At 51.6% G+C, this 17486-nt stretch overlaps 7 protein-coding genes across 7 annotated transcripts; 5 read left to right on the top strand and 2 right to left on the bottom strand.

Annotated features, from left to right (window-relative positions):
* Positions 1 to 790: 790 nt before the first annotated feature.
* Positions 791 to 2459, bottom strand: Z517_09589 (uncharacterized protein; the record flags this gene model as incomplete). The annotated part of the gene is made up of 2 exons (XM_013425497.1): positions 791 to 1972; positions 2094 to 2459. The coding sequence occupies 2 exons, from the start codon at positions 2457 to 2459 to the stop codon at positions 791 to 793; spliced, it is 1548 nt and encodes a 515-aa protein (XP_013280951.1).
* Positions 2460 to 3097: 638 nt separating this feature from the next.
* On the bottom strand, positions 3098 to 3679 carry Z517_09588 (uncharacterized protein; the record flags this gene model as incomplete). The annotated part of the gene is made up of 2 exons (XM_013425496.1): positions 3098 to 3447; positions 3523 to 3679. The coding sequence occupies 2 exons, from the start codon at positions 3677 to 3679 to the stop codon at positions 3098 to 3100; spliced, it is 507 nt and encodes a 168-aa protein (XP_013280950.1).
* Positions 3680 to 4543: 864 nt separating this feature from the next.
* Z517_09587 (uncharacterized protein) lies at positions 4544 to 5647 on the top strand (the record flags this gene model as incomplete). Its single annotated transcript, XM_013425495.1, has 2 exons — positions 4544 to 4658; positions 4713 to 5647. 2 exons carry the CDS (start codon positions 4544 to 4546, stop codon positions 5645 to 5647), a joined length of 1050 nt encoding a protein of 349 aa, XP_013280949.1.
* Positions 5648 to 6311: 664 nt separating this feature from the next.
* Positions 6312 to 8321, top strand: Z517_09586 (uncharacterized protein; the record flags this gene model as incomplete). The annotated part of the gene is made up of 3 exons (XM_013425494.1): positions 6312 to 7751; positions 7858 to 8037; positions 8178 to 8321. 3 exons carry the CDS (start codon positions 6312 to 6314, stop codon positions 8319 to 8321), a joined length of 1764 nt encoding a protein of 587 aa, XP_013280948.1.
* Positions 8322 to 9193: 872 nt separating this feature from the next.
* Z517_09585 (uncharacterized protein) lies at positions 9194 to 10126 on the top strand (the record flags this gene model as incomplete). Its single annotated transcript, XM_013425493.1, has 2 exons — positions 9194 to 9581; positions 9639 to 10126. The coding sequence occupies 2 exons, from the start codon at positions 9194 to 9196 to the stop codon at positions 10124 to 10126; spliced, it is 876 nt and encodes a 291-aa protein (XP_013280947.1).
* Positions 10127 to 10964: 838 nt separating this feature from the next.
* Positions 10965 to 11360, top strand: Z517_09584 (uncharacterized protein; the record flags this gene model as incomplete). The annotated part of the gene is made up of 1 exon (XM_013425492.1): positions 10965 to 11360. One exon carries the CDS (start codon positions 10965 to 10967, stop codon positions 11358 to 11360), a length of 396 nt encoding a protein of 131 aa, XP_013280946.1.
* Positions 11361 to 13264: 1904 nt separating this feature from the next.
* On the top strand, positions 13265 to 17007 carry Z517_09583 (uncharacterized protein; the record flags this gene model as incomplete). Its single annotated transcript, XM_013425491.1, has 6 exons — positions 13265 to 13389; positions 13466 to 13656; positions 13711 to 13869; positions 13921 to 14127; positions 14184 to 14245; positions 14302 to 17007. 6 exons carry the CDS (start codon positions 13265 to 13267, stop codon positions 17005 to 17007), a joined length of 3450 nt encoding a protein of 1149 aa, XP_013280945.1.
* Positions 17008 to 17486: the final 479 nt, after the last annotated feature.

The following is a 17486-nucleotide window of genomic DNA, read 5'->3' as shown; positions in this document are numbered from 1 at the left end:
CAGTCACGAGTGAACTTGACTTTGTAGCTTACCGATCTTCAGATGCATGAGTCGTCAAGAAGCCTCACCGCAAGTCAAAACTCCATGATCGGAATTCAACTCTTTGCCGTTCACTAACACGAATAGAGTCGTGCAGGACGTCGGCGTGAGTAAAGACCTAAGAAGCACACACGCCGACACAAAGTATCCGACCGCATTGGTAGCGCACGACCCTAACCCTCGTGGCCCGTGGCTTGTCGGCGCTGGGTGGCTGTAAGCTTTCTTTCCGACGGAATTAGATTCTGCTGGGGGATTGAAATGCTGCTGGCTACTTCTACTGGTTAGAAAAAAGACCGATTCGTGCATCCGTATCGCTATAGCGATAGGTCAGTTTTTGTTCCACCTGCCATCTCGCCCATCGAATCAGGCAGAGCTGGGCAGATGTATCATCGTCATGTCTATTAGCGCTCGGTTCCGGTCTGCTCCAGAATCCAGGATTGAATGTACATCATTGACAAGACCGCGACCAGCAGGACGTTGACAACTATTTCTCGACTTGTTCTATCGATAGGGGTACGTAGATATTGCTGTAAGTAACTCGGACGACCGAAGCATTGATCTAGACCTTGAACCTGCTTTCCCAAAATGCTTCACAATTGAAAATGCTCACAAGGTCTTGTACTAATTTCGAACTTTGTCTTGTGTCTAACCAAGCTGAAATCCTCCTTTTGATATCATCATCTCCCGAGCCGTAAACCACGCCCTCGCTTGTCCCTCATATCTACCTCGCTTGAGAGTTGAGTCACGTACGTCACAGCACTAGGGAGTGCCGCTCCCGCATCTTCTTGCCGTATTTGGTAAAGAAGACCGGAATCGGGATGCACGCGACGGCGATGAATCCCAGAAGCGAGTTTCCCCAGCCGTAGCCTAGATTCTGGTACAGGGGGAGGCCAGCGAGCGGGAGTAGTGCGCCGGCGAGGGACCGCGACGCCGTCAGCGTGGCGATGGCGGACGCGGCGTACGTGTTGAAGCAGTCCACGACATATGTCTGGACGGGCATGAAGATGTTCATCATGCCTAGGCTGAAGGGGATGGTGCCGACGATGGGTACGATCCAGTGCGCGTGCCGGTCGACCGACCAGCCGTACCAGAAGAAGCTGACGGGCAAGACGAAGGAGAAGCCGATGACCAGGCGCAGTCGGAACTCGGGCTCGTACCTGCCGCTGTTCCGCGCGGTCAACTTGATCACCGTCCGGTCCGAGGTCGCGGAGAAGATGGCGATGCCGATAAAGAATCCTAGGCCGATGCCCAGGTACGCGAGGCCGGAGAGCTGCGGTGAGAAGCCGTACTCGGACTCGAACACGGGCGAGATGGTGGTGAAGAAGAGGTACAGCAGGCCGTAGATGACCGACATGTACATACTCAGCAAAAACACGATGGGCGACTTGACAAAGATAATGAACGGCCTCTTCAACGCCAACATCAGCATGGCCAGAACCGCCGGGTCCTGGGCCACGTCCTGTTTCTGGTAGTAACTGCGCAGGTCCGAGCGGTTCAAGCGCTTCGCCAGCGTCTTGGTCTTGCGCGCGATGAGCACCGGGGCGAAGGTCTCTTGGTTCAACACCTCGATGCCGACCGAGACCGCCGCCGACGCGATGGCCAGCACCCAGTAGATCCATCGCCAGCCCAGGTGTTGGCCGACGAAACCGCCTGCGATGGGGCCGACTACTGGTCCAACCAGCGGACCCAGACTCCATATCGCCATGGCCCTCCCGCGTTTGTGGATAGGGAACAGGTCAGCGATGATGCCGCCGCCCAGCGTCAGAGGGCCCGAGCCACCAATCCCTGCGAGCAGTCGGAAAACGATCAAGCTCGCCGTGTTGGGCGCCAGGGCACAGCCAATCTGCCAGACGAAGAAGAAGAGATTGCAGCTCCCCAGCACGACGCGACGGCCGTAGAGCTCCGACAAGGGGCCGAGGATAAGAGGACCGACCTGGCAGAACCAGACACACATGCATTAGCGATTGTTGATTGAGCCCTGGGACTGGGACGGACGGCTGGCGGGTGGGAGAAAGACGGCGAGGGTTCGCCACAGGGTCGGTCCATGTACTTACCACGAAGCCCAGCAGAAAGACGCTGACCGACAGAGACACCACGACCAGGTTCTCCTCGTCAAATTCCTCCGCCATGAGCCCGGCCGCTGGCGCGAACATGGACGACGCGAGCGGCGTGACAAAGGAGATGGAACTGACCAAGGCCAACAGGCCCCATTTGCGAGCATTGGAGAAGTTCAGCGGATTCTGAGGGTCGCTCTGGTTGTCCCATGCCACGACGCCTAGGTCCAAGTCCGTGATGGGATGCGACGTAGGGATGGTCGCGGGGGCGGCCGTGGCCTGGACTTGGACCTTGACCACGTTGGGGTCCTTGGTCTCATCCATTATTTCATCCTCCCTGGTAGCTGGAATGGAGTCAGAGGACATCGCCTAGGGACAAGGGGGAAAATGGCTCTCAGCAACTCTGGATTATGGGGCCTCTTGAGTAAGGACGGATCGAGGGACGTACAGGATCAGTCGTCCCTCTGTGGGGAGGGGAAGGAGAGCAGAGTTCGATTCAAGTCCAATCAGTATGGTCACCTCTGCATGGAGGTAGCCTTTGTGTATCCTTTTGAGCTGAGGAATTGTATAGACCAAGTCTCTTATGTTAGTATTCTACACGAATACTTCCGGTGAGAGATACAGGGTGCGCTACTGAGAGCCGATGTCCTGAAGCTTTTCCTGGGCTGGTTCAGCGAATGCTTGTCGTTAATGAAGAGGTTTCCAATAAGAAAAAAAAAAGGAGAACCGAGCAGCCAATCTCAATTAGGTAGAGACATGTGTTATAGCGACGAGCGGCCCGGAACTCACGGTAGCGTTTGATTGGGAAGAATCCACTTACAACTATCTGGATGACTTTCGTCTCGATTGGCCTCGGAATTAGGCACCGAAAGAGACGACAATGAACCCTGTTCTGGAGGGAAATACAGAGGTATACTCTGTCTGGTGACAGAATATAACATATATAGAACTCTTTCGTCCACTACTATGAGCTCGTCCAGCCAATAGCTCATCAGAGCATCGCCTCACGCCGCCACGCCGTTCATGATCAGATGCTCAAAGCTACAGCTCAACAGCTCCACCACATTGTCCCAAGGATCTTGCATATAAATCACCGTCTCGCCCGGGGCAGGCGAGCAGATTTCTCCGACGAGTTTGGCGCCCATCTTCTCCGCCTCCCTCAACGTCGCCACTGGGTCCGGCACTGTGAATGCGACATGGAACCACCCGCCTTTGGCATAGTTTCCCGGCCCCCATTGCGAGGGTGCCGTCTTGCCGTCGTAAGGGGGATCGACGAACTCAAATATCTCGAATCCGACACTGTTGCCGGTGGTCATGATGGCCATTTTGACGGAATTTAATTCTTTCCCGTAGACTGCTGTCCTTATTAGTTTCTGAGATGGAGCGTCCAGAGGAAGAGAGAGGCAAAGAGGGAGGGGAAGGAAGGTACTCTTCCAGGTGATGCCCTGGGGATGCTCCTCCTTGTTGGCCAACCCCGAAGGCCGCAGGAACCGAAACCCAAATAGCTTGGAGTAGAACTCGATCGCGGCCTCGAGGTTGGGCACCGAGATGGCGACATGGTTGACGCAGTGGTTGAACATAGTCATCTTGGCGAGTAAGAGGCTTCACAACTCAGTGAGGTGCATAATTACCATCCGTCTCTACAACATCCTTCTCCGTCGGGCTTTATATCCAGTTGTCGTAAAGGAGCTCTTCGGTACAAGATCTTTGTGGAAGCTCTGACAAGCGTGGGAGCGTCCCGCGTCGATTGGTGCGAATTGGTGTCTAGTAATTCCGGAATGAGAGGTCGGCCATTATAGCGTATCGAGGCAGAGAAATCCTCTTCTCACACATGTGATTGCCTGAGCATTCCATGTCTCAGAGGTTCCAATCATAGAAACTCGAGTCGGAGGTTGCCATGGCGAATCAAGAGAGAAGAGTCTGATGCGGTAGCAGAGCAAGCAGTGCGGGACCCCGCATAACCATAGCTAAACCCTTTCCAAGAGTCCCTTGTATATATGTCGGAATGTTGACTAGACAGGCGAATCATGGAACGTATCCCCAACAAAACCTGTCATTTACCAGACGGCAGTGCTTCTTCCTGTCAGTCACTTCTCAAATGTAGTATTGATTGGGCTTCATATCGTGCGTCCTAGCAAATGAGGATCAAGTTACGCCTCACCTTTTACAAATTCCGATTGGTATCTGGATACCGAGATGGATCAGGTAGCTCGACTCTCGTCATTCCGCCAACCATCGTCGCCGTGCACGACCATTGGAGACACCAAGACGACCGAGGTTCAAACACTGTAGGCCTGCTCACTTCTATGCATTCCATCGCTGAAGTGGCACTGCAGCATAAATATCTCGAGACAAATCAGTTACAGTATGGCTTGAAGCGGACCTCGTATACTCAGTCTTTGCAGTAGATCCTCTCGTTCCCTCGGTCACGGGTTTCCACCATCGTGAAAATGGGCTCTGCAAGTGAACAGCCAAATCTCGTCGCGCTCTTTGGCGTGCAGCAGAACACCCCTAGATTGGAGGAGCAGATCAAACTTTACAACAAGATCGGCTATGTCATCGACGGTGAGATTACCATACAGGGTACGAAGTAGACGCTGACTCTGGTGCCTTGGGCAGACGGTTTCCAGCTTGCCGATGGCGAACAACTCCCTGACGCGTGGTTCAGCGCCCGAGGAGTGAAAAGGGACGACCTGGACAAATTTGTGGCTATGAAACTTCCTGGGGATGCTTACATGCATGTCTTCTTCTATTCCTGGAAGAACCTGATCACCAAGAATCAATGGCCAGCGCCGTTCAACCTGATAGGGTCGCGGGGCATGACTTTTCTGTTCGATGATGTCGAAACGGAACTGGCCCGAATTAAAAAAGATTTCCCAGAGACGAAAGTCCTGCAGGAACCGTACAAGGTCAGGCGCAAATGGGGAGTCACCACCCAGGCCTTGATCATCGACCCGGAGGACTTGTGGGTGGAGCTGATCTCGATCGACCAAAACCCATTCGAGAAGCTGGCCAGGCCGCCCAACGGAAACGAGATCAGCCTTCTCCATTTCCAAGTCAACTGCCGCAACTTCGAAAAGTCCAACAACTTTTACAAAGCTTTCGGTATGACGCACGACACGGGAGTGAACGAAAGACACGTCGAGTCGGCTTTCCCCGACGGATTCGGTGTCTTCAAGAAGCAGATGAAGGACGCCTTCAACTTTATCATCGAAGACAAAATCTTGGACGTCGGCTTCTTGCGCAATCCCCGCGACCCGAGTCTGATGCACCTCGAGCTCCTCGAGACCATCGACAACGGCCGCTTGTTGAAAGACCCAGGACTCGACCCAACCTGGTCGCAAAAGGGTATTTGCAGATACTGTCACAAGACCCCCGACTACTTCAAGTCACTCGACGACATGAAGAAGCTGGGATGCCCAATCTATGTCGATTGTCAGAAAATGGGATTGAACTGGGGCGACACGGTCTGGTTCTATTTCGGGGATCGGGATGGGAACCTGCTTTGTCTGGAGGAATGGAAGCACTGTCGCTTCTTTGGTGGACGCTATTAGTATGGAGGGAATACTTCCTCTTACAAGTATCTGTTTGGTAGAAGCTACGTTGAACAGACTTGTTGCAGTATCTGAGCAACTAGGCACGTGCGGGGAAAAGGGGGCTGATATCACGTGCACGCTAGGCTTCTTCGGCTTTAGCCTCAAAATACACCCCTTCTACCTGTGAAACCAACACTCTCATTCTTCTTTTCAGACACACAAGTTATGTACATGATTATTATCTCAGTATTCTGGCCATCGTGGCTACTTTTACTTCACCTTGATAGTCTAGATCTCACACCACCTAGATATTCAAAAGATGAATCTAATACTTGTTGAGAGATCTCTGCCTGCACCAGAGACCCGGGCACTTGTCCTGTATGGGGAACAAAAGCAGCCACTTCACTCACAAGACAAGTCATCGTTTACCCATTCTCTCCCTCTTTATTTTAGGGTGCTTTCTCGGGCTATACGACAAATTGACGTAGACTTTCCGATGCAATCAACTTCCTAGACATGATTCCGAGATCGTTCACCCATTCCGTCTGGTTGACTACGGAATATTCAACCTGATTGGCTCAACTACAGCACTTATTAACGGCGACAAAACATTGTAATACCTCGACATGGCTTTCGCCTGACCAATTTGTGAAGACCCTGTCACATGGGCCTCGAGAACATCATGTCCATCCATTCTACCTCTGAAGTCGTCGCAAATGCTGACACGCTGGAAGATATCGAGTTATCCGGGCGCATTACAGTTCCGACCGAACCAAACAATGTCCAGCACGAGGTAAAGACAAATGGCACTGCACATGTCAATGACATCGACTCCAACGGGTCCAGGCCTCGGGAAGAACTGGATGTGCTGGTCATAGGTGCCGGCTTCAGTGGCTGCTATGCCTTGCACAAGCTTCGAAAACTGGGATTGAAGGTGAAAATATGCGAAGCTGGCTCTGGCTATGGCGGTTGTTGGTACTGGAACCGCTATCCCGGCGTGGCGGTTGACTCTGAGATTCCGTTGTATCAATTCTCACAGTACGAAACATACCAGGATTGGTACTGGAAGGAGCGGTTTCCCGGGGGCGCAGAGATCCGAGACTACTTCAACCACCTAGCAGATGTCTGGGATCTCCGAAAGGACACTGTGTTCGACACCCTCGTGACCAAGGTGTGGCACGAGGGTGGGAGATGGACCTCGACCACGAACTCCAACATCACTTTTACCTCCAAGTTTGTCGTTGCCGCATCGGGCTCCTCGCACAAGAGATACTTGCCCTCCTGGCCAGGAATCCAGCAATACGGCGGTAAAATCTACCATTCAGCCAGTTACCCGCACGAAGGCCTGGATGTGACGAACAAGGCCATCGCCGTCATAGGAAACGGTGCCAGTGGAGTTCAAATTCTTCAGACACTGGCCAAGGAGGACTGCCAACTTACGGCCTTCATCCGTCAACCGGCCATCAACCTGCCGATGGGACAGAGCCGCCCGTCAGTCGCGGATCAGAAGGCTGGGCGGGGGTTTGTCCAGGCTCTCCTCGACCACTGCAAACTGACGGGCACAGGGTTCCCCTATGCCTCACTCCCTGGCTCCTACCACGATGCGACAGAACAAGAACGGACGAAGGCGTGGGACGAGCTTCTCGATCGGGGAGGGTTCCAGTATTTGATGTGTAACTATCGCGAATGGGTACTGGACACCAAGGTCAACAAGGTTGTGTATGACTACTGGCGGAGAAAGACGGAGGGCCGAGTCAAAGATGTTGCAAAACGCAACATTGTATGCCCAGTCGTGCAGCCCTATTACATGGGCACCAAGCGTAGCAACCTCGAGCGCGACTATTACGAATCGATCGATCGGCCAAATGTTGAGCTGGTCAACCTCAAGGAGACGCCCATCAAGGAGTTTACCACCACGGGTATCACCACTGTGGACGGCAAAACTCGCCATTTCGACGTCGTCCTTCTTGCCACAGGTTACGATAACGTTACGGGGAGCTTGATGGATCTCAACATCAGCGACAAGCACGGAGTGACGCTCAAGGAGAAATGGAAGGATGGCGTATACACTAGTCTGGGGATCTGTGTGCCTGACATGCCCAACTTCTTCATGATGTACAGCGTGAGTGTGGTTCCTTCTAAAAGCCCCTTCCCTCTCCTTTCCTTCTCCGCCCCGAGAAGGATGCCTGGCTAATCCACTCTATCTCGATGGACTCGCCACCCACCAGCCACAATCACCTTCTCAACTTTCGAACGGCCCCCCTTGCATCGAGATTCAAGGGGATTGGATCTGTGAAGCGATTAAGAAGATGAACGACCAAGGCATTGCCACCATGGAGGGGAACGCAGAAGCCGCCCGCACGTGGAGGGAAGGGATTCAGGAAATGCACAAGCAGACACTCTTCCCGGTAAGGACGTCAAACCTCCCGAATGTCCTCTTTCGAGGCACATCCTCCCCTCGCTTTGCTTCCTTCGCTTCTTCATTGGTGCCCCTTCAAAGTTGATCCTTTTCGAAAACTAACACGACAAAATTTGTCAAAACAAACAGTTCACCGAGTCTTGGTATACCGGCGCAAACATCCCCGGAAAACTCGTTGAGCAGCTCGTGTATCTGGGCGGAGTGAACAAGTACAAGGAGATCCTTGACGACGCCCTTGACGGCTGGAAAGGGTTCGACACATCCCAAGTGTGAAACTGTGAATCTGTGAGAAAGGCCAAAGGGCGTGTCCTTTTTTTCGTCCGAGGACGCACGCAAAAATTGGCCAAGAGTGTGTCATAGATTGGGTTGATGATCAAATTCACCGTCCCCCGTGTCGAGTCTTCGGGGATAGGCGGTAAAGAGATTCAAGAGGTTCAAGAGGTACATTATCTACTATTATACATGGCAGAAAATTCTCTCACAGATTGACCAAGCAAGTTACATAGAGAGGTACATACTTCCTGTTCTCGTGCCCTGGCTTAGTCCTCAGCTGCATAGAAGCGTTTCCTGAATCGTGCCACCGGGAGACCGGGCGTCTGTTACCACATCGTGGCCTCGGCAATCTGCTGCTGACAAGGCCGTCAGGTGGCGTTCTGGCTGGAATGTCACCTAAAACTGCCTGTTCAAAGTCACTCATCTTCCGTGGGCAGGTCGTAGTGAGACTCACCCGCAGCCAGACCTCCCAGCCCAACATTGGCTCACAGTTCCACCAGAATCTTTGCGAGCTGAGACTGGCACGACGCTTACCTGGTCTCCAGCCTTTTCCAATTTGTACCTCTTACGAAGATGCTGGACATCCTCTGTATTGCTATATCCCCGAAGTGTTTGGGCTCTGACCTCGATTGCTTTGATTGACGCCAGCCAGTCCGTCGTTGATACGGTGTTTACTTTTATTACCTAATCTGGTAAGTGGTAGAAGATATTATTAACACGGCGAGAGTATTTTCCTAAATAGGGAATACTTTGAGGCAACGGACGCTCGATACCACGAGGCCGAAATACAAACATTCTGACAGCCATCAAAGATCAAGGGATGTCAACTGTGACACACCATTCCGCAACCACCTCTCACTTCACTCAGCATTATGGACATCAACGAACCCATCGAACTCCTTCACGATGTCCAGAAGGAACTCTGGGCTGAGCGAGTTAACCGAGCTCGCGTCACAGGCATTGTGACTAGCTGGATATCATCCTTACACCCCAAAAAGCTGGAATGTAGCCTCGACGGCAACTTCCTCAACGGCTCCTACAATCTGTGCCAAAAACTGCGCTTTCGCGACGGCACCATCTGGCTTCTCCGCATGCCCATTGTTGGCAGCGTCTGCGACGAGCAGGCCGTCGCCCCGCAGCTCGTCGAACCCAGCTATGCATTCGGGCCTTACAAACTTATTTGTGACGATCTTGGCCTGGCCAACTTGATCGTCCGGAGCGCAGAAGACCTCACTGTGGTGGGGTTGGTGGACCTCGAATGTTCCTACGCCGGCCCAGCACAGCTGTTCGGCTCGGCCCCGTGATGGCTATTACAAGACCGACTGAACAACTATGATACTTTCCTCGACGAGGAAGAAATTCCCAAGATTTTACAGAGGTATCTGCGGAACCTGGACATGTTTAAGACCGTGCTCGAGGAAGAGGAGGCGCGGATTCCAGGGCAGCCGGGTATGGAGGTGTCTCGCCTGGTGAGGCACTCCGAGGAGTCAGGGAGCATGTGGCTACACAGGCTACTGTCATGGGGGTTCAACCACCCAGACAGCCTACCCTTTGCGCAACTTCGGGCGCGCCTCGGGCCGGAGCGGTGGAAGGAGCTGGAGGAGGGCCACCATGGCAACGAGGCAAAGCAGTTTACAGAACGGAAGCTGGCCGAACTGGACAAGTACGACGAGATGGTAGAGAAGATAGAATGTTTGAGAGAAGATGTCGAGAACGGGAAGATTACGAGGGAGGCATTTGTTGCACTACTTACCAATGAGGGCGTTCAACGGCGATTGAAAAAGCCTAGTCGATTGACTGACTGATTTCTTTAGTGATTGTGTTTTCTTTCCGCCAAAGAGATCATTGTGAATCTTCGGCTTCAGGACACTGGGCGTTGACTCGACGAGAGATTGGGATGCTCCACTGGGAGCAGCATACAACGCGAAAAGTGCCCCACAGTGATCTTCCAGAGAAAGCATTCATTCGTTGATTCGTTCATTCGCATCCAAGACATCAGTCTGTTATGACGCGCAGATATAAAAAACTTGCTCAGTAAGGAGTCCCCCATGTTTCGAGAGGTCCACGGTGGATTGCGGACTCTGGACCTCAATTTCTATCATCCAGAAATGCTCGTGGGAGTGGGAGATTAGCCATATAAACAATGGTAAAGTCTGACCTTAATACTCGCTGAGACAGCCCCAGGATGCCTTACACGTGACTGAGCCTAGCGTGAGGTCAGCCTGAGCAGCAGGGAACACATGTCCGTTTCTGGGCCATGGGCCTTGTTTCGGGCACCACTCTCTCTCAATCTTCCAAGCCAGTACAGATTGCTCGCCTCGGCCGCCTTTTGTTTGGAACCAATGTCACAAGATCGAGCCAAAGTCTGCTTCAGCATTTCATCTCGAAGTGCGAACAAGAAACGAGACAACGACTGGGCCCACATTCCACTACCCCTGACCCTGTTCGAGCCACGGAGCAGCAGAAGCGTAGTATGCTCGTGAGCAGCCCACACAAATGGTTGGCCTGCACGGCTTCCACAAACAAGTCATAACCGTTGGGGTATGACTACGTGAATCTCCCAGGAATGTTAGGTCATGTTCCAGCATTTCTGGGCTCTCGCCGACGTCTTGATACAGATCTGGAGGTTCGAGATCATGCCACATGTGCTGGGAAGCACTGCTTACAATACGGCACTGGTCATGGGACTTACGATATGGCACAAGAAGTGCTCCCGATCGCGGTTTCATCCCCAACGACAGTTTGTTGGACACCAACGAAATCGGCGCACTGGCTAAGGATGATGAAACTACATTCGACCTTCAAGTCGACCCCGATCTCCCGCGTGACCCTACTCCGGAAGCGATAGCACAAATGGCAACCCGAAGCATATTTGGCTGGCTACGATCAGATGGACATCCAATGGAAGAAAAAGATATCTGGAGGCATTCCTGGTTGAATGTCAACTATTCTTTGGACGAGGATGACGATAATCTTTCTGAAGAGGTTCGTGACGATGGAGCACCGAGTCCAACAACTAGAGAATGGTTATATAAATAGCATGAGATATCATAACATTGCATACACCTTGGTACCACTTCGCTGGCTCAATCAGACAGTCAAATTTTTGTTCTGGTGTTTGCACTTGGAAGTCCTGCACTCTCCGCTTTTGCCAATGCTAGTCGTCACATGACATAAGTCACGTGGGACCTGAGACACTAGGCCATTTCAGAGCTAGCCCACATACATCCCTCTACATCCCCCTGCACCTTTCAATCCCATGGACTTCTTCCTTCTTTCCAGACACAAGCACACAAATTTTGTACATGGTCTCAACTCGATAATCCGGTCACATTGGCCAGCCTTCCTTCACCTTGCTAGCCTGGATATTAACCATCGGGTCCCCCAAGTCCATGTCAAAGACACGGATCTAACGACTGTTCACAACTTTCTCTCTGTACCAATCGGAAAGAAGTGATTGGGTGCGGCCTGTACGAGACAAACGGCGCCGCACACGCAATGTGATCAACTCAAATGGACCCAGGCTCCCAAGTCTGGCACATGGCGAGATGTTCTCAACCACAAAATCCGATCTACTTCCTTTCCATCGAAGTCTATCGTTGCTGCAGCAGGCTCCTCGCACAACGAGGTCCGTGACAATTTGGCAGGAATCCATCAACGCCGTGGTCAAATCTACCATTCAGCCATTTTTACACGCTCGAACCTTTCCTGATAGATACGGGTCGACCGATTGCAGCACAGTCCTTTTAACAAATGCTCCCCATTACCCAAATCTTCTCCTCGGAAGCCCTCCCGTCTGGTCTCTGGATATTGCGTTCGGTTTCAGTCGCTATAGCCACAAATCGTGTTCGATGCGGAGGCTCGCTCTTCACCACATACTGCGCTGAGATTGATAGAACAGGTGAGACAATCTTGCCAACGAAACCGATGCATAGGGGTTTTCTTACAGGTGTGGCAATATCTCACTCTCAACCAGAGAAAGCTCGTCAAAGTGCGATATCCATCCTGAGCTGGCAAAATGAACTCTTCTTGAGGATAATCGTACATGGCTTCCGTCAAGCGGTGGAGCCGATGTGTGCAGATGTGAAGGGTCGTGGCCGTCAGTCGTTGAGCGTCTCGAATGGCGACAAGGGGACGGCAGCTGCCGATTACGTTGGTAATGGCGCCAGAGGAAGGGCAAGGCTGGAATACACATGACCAGCAAAGCCACAAGTGCAAGGACCGTCGCAAGAGACATGGCCATATTGAATTTCTGAGCCGCTCCGTAGACTGACCTGGAGATTGCTGGGAAGAAAAGATGGAAAGTCTTCATGGTGTGAGGCAACGCATCCATAAATACTTGAGAACACCAGATTTTGGACAATGGCAGTGTCTGCCATCTGCAACATTTACTGCCAAAGACCAGATTTTGGACAACATCCCCGCTGGAAAAATGCTGGACGGCAACTAATATACCTCTCCAACTTGTTGATAGCGAACATGATGGTCAGCCAGTTAAAAGCGACATTGGTATGGTGCCAGAACTTGGACAAGGCGCACATGAGGAGAGACAATTGAAGCGCCTGCCACGTCAGTGTCTGTTCACTGAGCGCCCCGGGCGCTGTTACTGGTTGCCTGCGTACGGCGGCCAGGCTGTGCCACCAGGAATACGAGGTATCCGCATCAGCCACACCAGCCGCAACAGCCAATCATTCTGACCTTCAATATGCGGGCAGGTTCTGCACAACCAGGGTTCGACGCTTGGCTTCCTTCGCTTTGGGTGCCCAATCCGAGTCTGGTGTGGGTTGGATTTGCGATTCCCAGCCTCACCGCGATAGTCACTGAAAATATTTGAACCCGGAGGGAGCCCGATATCCCTTCGCCAACTTCTCAAACAATCCAAAACCTGACCCTCAATTCTTACCCTCGATTCTTAGAGGAACCTTTCAAATACGCCGCTTCTCATGGCTCCCAGAAAACGTCCTCTTGAAGACGACAGTGTGTGGGTCTTGAACAAGCATCACTTCCAACAGCTATACCAGACCGAAAGGAAGACGCTCAAAGACGTCAAGCGAATCATGGAAACCGAGTACGGTTTCCCGATAACACCGTAATGCCATATCCTTCCCCTGCTCTTGTGTTGATACGTACTCAATCCACACCAGGCTGTCCACTTACGAAACGAAACTCAGAGAATTGGGGCTTCGCAAGAGATTGAAAAGGGACAACTGGCTTATCGTTGCCCAACATTACCTGAATCGCAGTGGTAAAGACACTGGCGTGTATCTCAATGGGACTAGAATCCCGTCTGCCTGGAGAGAGATTCGCAGGTCGGGTGGTCTCGTAAGACCAAGAGGTAGGCTGGCAAGGAAGCGAATTTATTGTCCCTGTCTAACACTGACGCTTGCAGGTCAACTTGAACCCCTTCCGCCTGGCGTTGCCGTACGAACACCTACACCTTCGCCGAAGATCGCTTCTCTATTTCTTGCTCCTACAGAACCGTTGCACCCCTCAACCACTTTTACTAGTGATGTCGACCTGCTCACACCATCGCCACAAATGACTCTTCGTAGGCAATCTGCTTGACTGCGGATCGTCACATACTAATATATTTCTCTAGCCCACACCCTCCTGAGATCCAGGTCTCATCACAATGCTCCGGGTCTCATGAATCTCTGCGATATCGGCACGATAGAAACTGGCACGGCACTGACACCTCTCCAATCAGGGTTACCAGATCTCAGCCCGACCATGCAGTATGCAGATGAAGTCTACCGCAACATTCTCAAGCTCACTCCTAGCTATCAAGTATTGGAAACACTACGCTGTTTGTGTGAGCATACATGTGTGTTGTTTACAGGTCTATCGCTCATCAACTCTTAGCCACCTCCTTTGATTCCGAGCATCCATTTTCTCCCCTGGCCAGGGAGAAAGCTCATTCTCATGTGAGGATACAAGTATTTACCTTTAGAAGCTGAGAGCTGACTCGTAACTCTGGTAGGCTTTGCAACCCTTTCTTCAGTTTCAGTTTTCTCGAACAGGCTATAATGATTCGGCTCTCGATTCCCACTTTGACGTATATCACTTCCTTGGATATGCACTCTATCTCCTCTCGAATAATCTCTTGCACCGTAGGCCTGGCGACCCTAGACAAGGGGAAATTTTTGAGGTTCTGTTTAAGAGGATTCCAGGATCAGTTCTCTCTGCTCTACTAGAGTCGAGGACTCCCACAGTCAGAGCCGCATGGGAAGAACTAGTCACTCAGTCCTGGAATGTGAATGACAAGAACGCATTCACTATCCTGATGCATGTTGGTCTCAGATGCCCCGACTGGATTTCTTTAGACGGCCACTCCTATCTCATCGCCGCCGCTGCATTTGATTGTTTGGAAATTGTGCGACTTCTGTTAAGAGCAGGATGCCGTCCTGATCAGCCCTTAAACTACGAGAGGGGTTGGCAAAACTTCCCTGAAACTGCCATTATGGCCGCCATTGGGGCTCGGAACCTCGATTGTGTTGCGCTTTTACTCAGGTCTTGCGACGTCAATCGCAAACCCCTTCATAAACGGGGGTCCTGCTTTGCCATATTCGTTGCAAGCCTCTGCCATGATGAGGGTATTGACAAACTTAGTCTCGAAGATCACTTTGTCAGTCAGGTGTTAGACATGTTTCTCGCACTTGGGGCCAGTGTCGACTTACCAATACACACAACCTCGGTATTGGGCGCTGAATACAATGGCCTGGATTGGTACAATTACGTCCACGAGAGCTGGCAACCTACGATTGTAGAAGGCAGCTATTACTGGAATCCAGACTTGTTCAAGAGACTTGAACCCTACAGCGCGATGTCCTTATCAAGCGAGGTCACAAGGTTCGGTTGTTGTCTTGCTGCAAGGCACGGTGCAGCCTCCTTACGAAAATACCTGAAGGAAAGACCAGGAGGAAGCACACGCTCGACAAACGAATTTCTACAATCAGTGCTAGTGGAGCAGTTTCTCTTCCACGATTCTCACATTGCAACCGATATTGTTCAGAGTCTCGTCAACGTCGTGGAGGATATGAGGCTACCATTCGGTCCCATCGGAGATATGTCTTATCTGCTGTTCCGAGCAATCCTAGGCTCTGCGGATGTCACGTCAACCAACGACTTGAGTGCTCTCTTCAGTCTCCTTATTCAGGAAGGGGCGGTCGTGCATTCTGAAACTCTCATTGCCTCTGTGACTTCACGAGGCGTTGGCTTGCTCGAGAAGCTTGCTGACCTGGGAGTCGACTTTGCAAGTCAAGGTGCTGATGCATTGTGCGCGGCCGCTCGCCTGAATAATTTTGAGGCGGTTTCGTGGCTATTGCATCGGGGAGTAGACATCAATGCTGGAGTCAGCGCGTATGCTTTCCCAAAAGACACGACTGTGATCGCCGCCACTTTAGAACATGGATCGTTTCTGGAGTCCGAAGCCTCATACTGGAATGATTGGCGCTCTCGACATAAAGATCCCAAGCCATCACTCGAAATGTTCGACCACCTGATAGAAATGGGAGTAAAGTTACGCCACAAGACCACCGATCAGAACCCTTTCCCATTCTTGAAACATGCCCTTGGTTTATCATCTCAAAGACCACTAATCGAACTCTTTCTCAACTCGGGGATCAATCTACATGAAAGCTCGGCCGTCGATCCTACACTGTTAGAGGTTTGTTTGGCCGATAGCTTCTTACTTGACAAGCCCGCAGCAAGATTGGAACTCTTCGAGTTGCTCTTTGAGCGTGGGGCTCATGTCCGTCCTGGGTCACCATTAGCTCTTCTGATCTATCGGGGTGGTACGAAGGAACTGATACGCAAAGTTTTGGATGCGGGCGCTCCCATTGATACATACTCATCCGGGCGGACATCCTACACCCCTCTACAAGCAGCGGCCAGCCGTGGAGATCAAGAACTAGTGGCCTTACTTTTGAGCAAGGGTGCTGACATCAACCAGCCTGCTCGTGGTCGTCAAGGGAAAACAGCACTACAAGCTGCATGCGGTTGGGATGTCATCTCTGTTGCAGAAACCAAGGTCAAGTTCAACCTCGTCAAGTTTCTGATTGAGCACGGAGCAAACGTCAATGCTCCACCCTCAGATGGCGATTACGGGCAGACAGCATTACAAGCTGCTGCGGTTCTTGGCGATCTCGAGATTGTCATCTTGCTACTTAAAAACCAAGCTCGAGTGAACACCCTCTCTGGCATTGGGTGGAATGGATTTACCCAAACTGCCCTGGATTATGCCGCAGAATTTGGACGGATAGATACAGTCAAATTTCTGCTGAGCGTGGGGGCGCTGAGTGCTTGCCCTGGTACTAGTGGTTACCAAAAAGCAATCTTGATTGCAGAGGTCAACCGCTATGGTGCTATTGCAGAATTGATACGCAAGCATGCAGCTGATGACATCAAGCTATTTGGGAAGAATCCCTATTTGGACACACGGACGTATGAGGAAAAGCACGTTTGCACATCGAGTTGCTTTATTGAGTTTGAGCGCTTTTTGGGATTTGAGCGTGGAGAGGGCGATGATCAAGTCGAGAGCGAAAACGACATCACTGGTGACGGCTACGTCGAGGGTGATGCAGAAGACGACGACCTTCTGAACGATATCGTCCTTCAACATGATGGCGACCGTGAAGACGGTGAGGACGATGGCGACAATGTTGATGGCAATGACGAAACCGACTAGGGAACAAGCCGGACGACAACGACAAGATGGAAGGAGACATGGCTTTTCCAGGAATTTACGACCTTGATGACTGGGTATTTGGCGATACCTCTCTCTTCTGAGTTTTTCTTACGATCAACGAACCAATTGATGATTACTACCTGTCTTGCATGCGACCTTTCTTCCTTCCTTCCTTTCTTTCTTTGTCTCTTTTCTCTCCATGAAACCCGGCATGCTTGGCCAAGTCTCGCTTCGGAATGACTGAATAACCTCGACTAACAACCGTCTTCCGATACTTGCGGTTTTGTGTCGATCCTGCGAAAGGGAAATTTGGGCATGTCGGTGAGAATAGCATGGCAGATGGCAATCACTCTTCAGGCACGTCTTTTTGAGCCTCTGTATTTTTCGAGGTATGTAGAAAAACTACCTGCCTACCGACCCAGTGCGCAGTGTGTCACATGTGGGGGTGGTCGAGACTATACATATACGCCCCCTGGTCA

The sequence above is a fragment of the Fonsecaea pedrosoi genome, assembly GCF_000835455.1.
Source record: "Fonsecaea pedrosoi CBS 271.37 unplaced genomic scaffold supercont1.6, whole genome shotgun sequence".
NCBI lineage: Eukaryota > Fungi > Ascomycota > Eurotiomycetes > Chaetothyriales > Herpotrichiellaceae > Fonsecaea > Fonsecaea pedrosoi.
The sequence above is the reverse complement of the archived record's forward strand: the minus strand, read 5'-3'. Positions and strand labels throughout refer to the sequence as shown.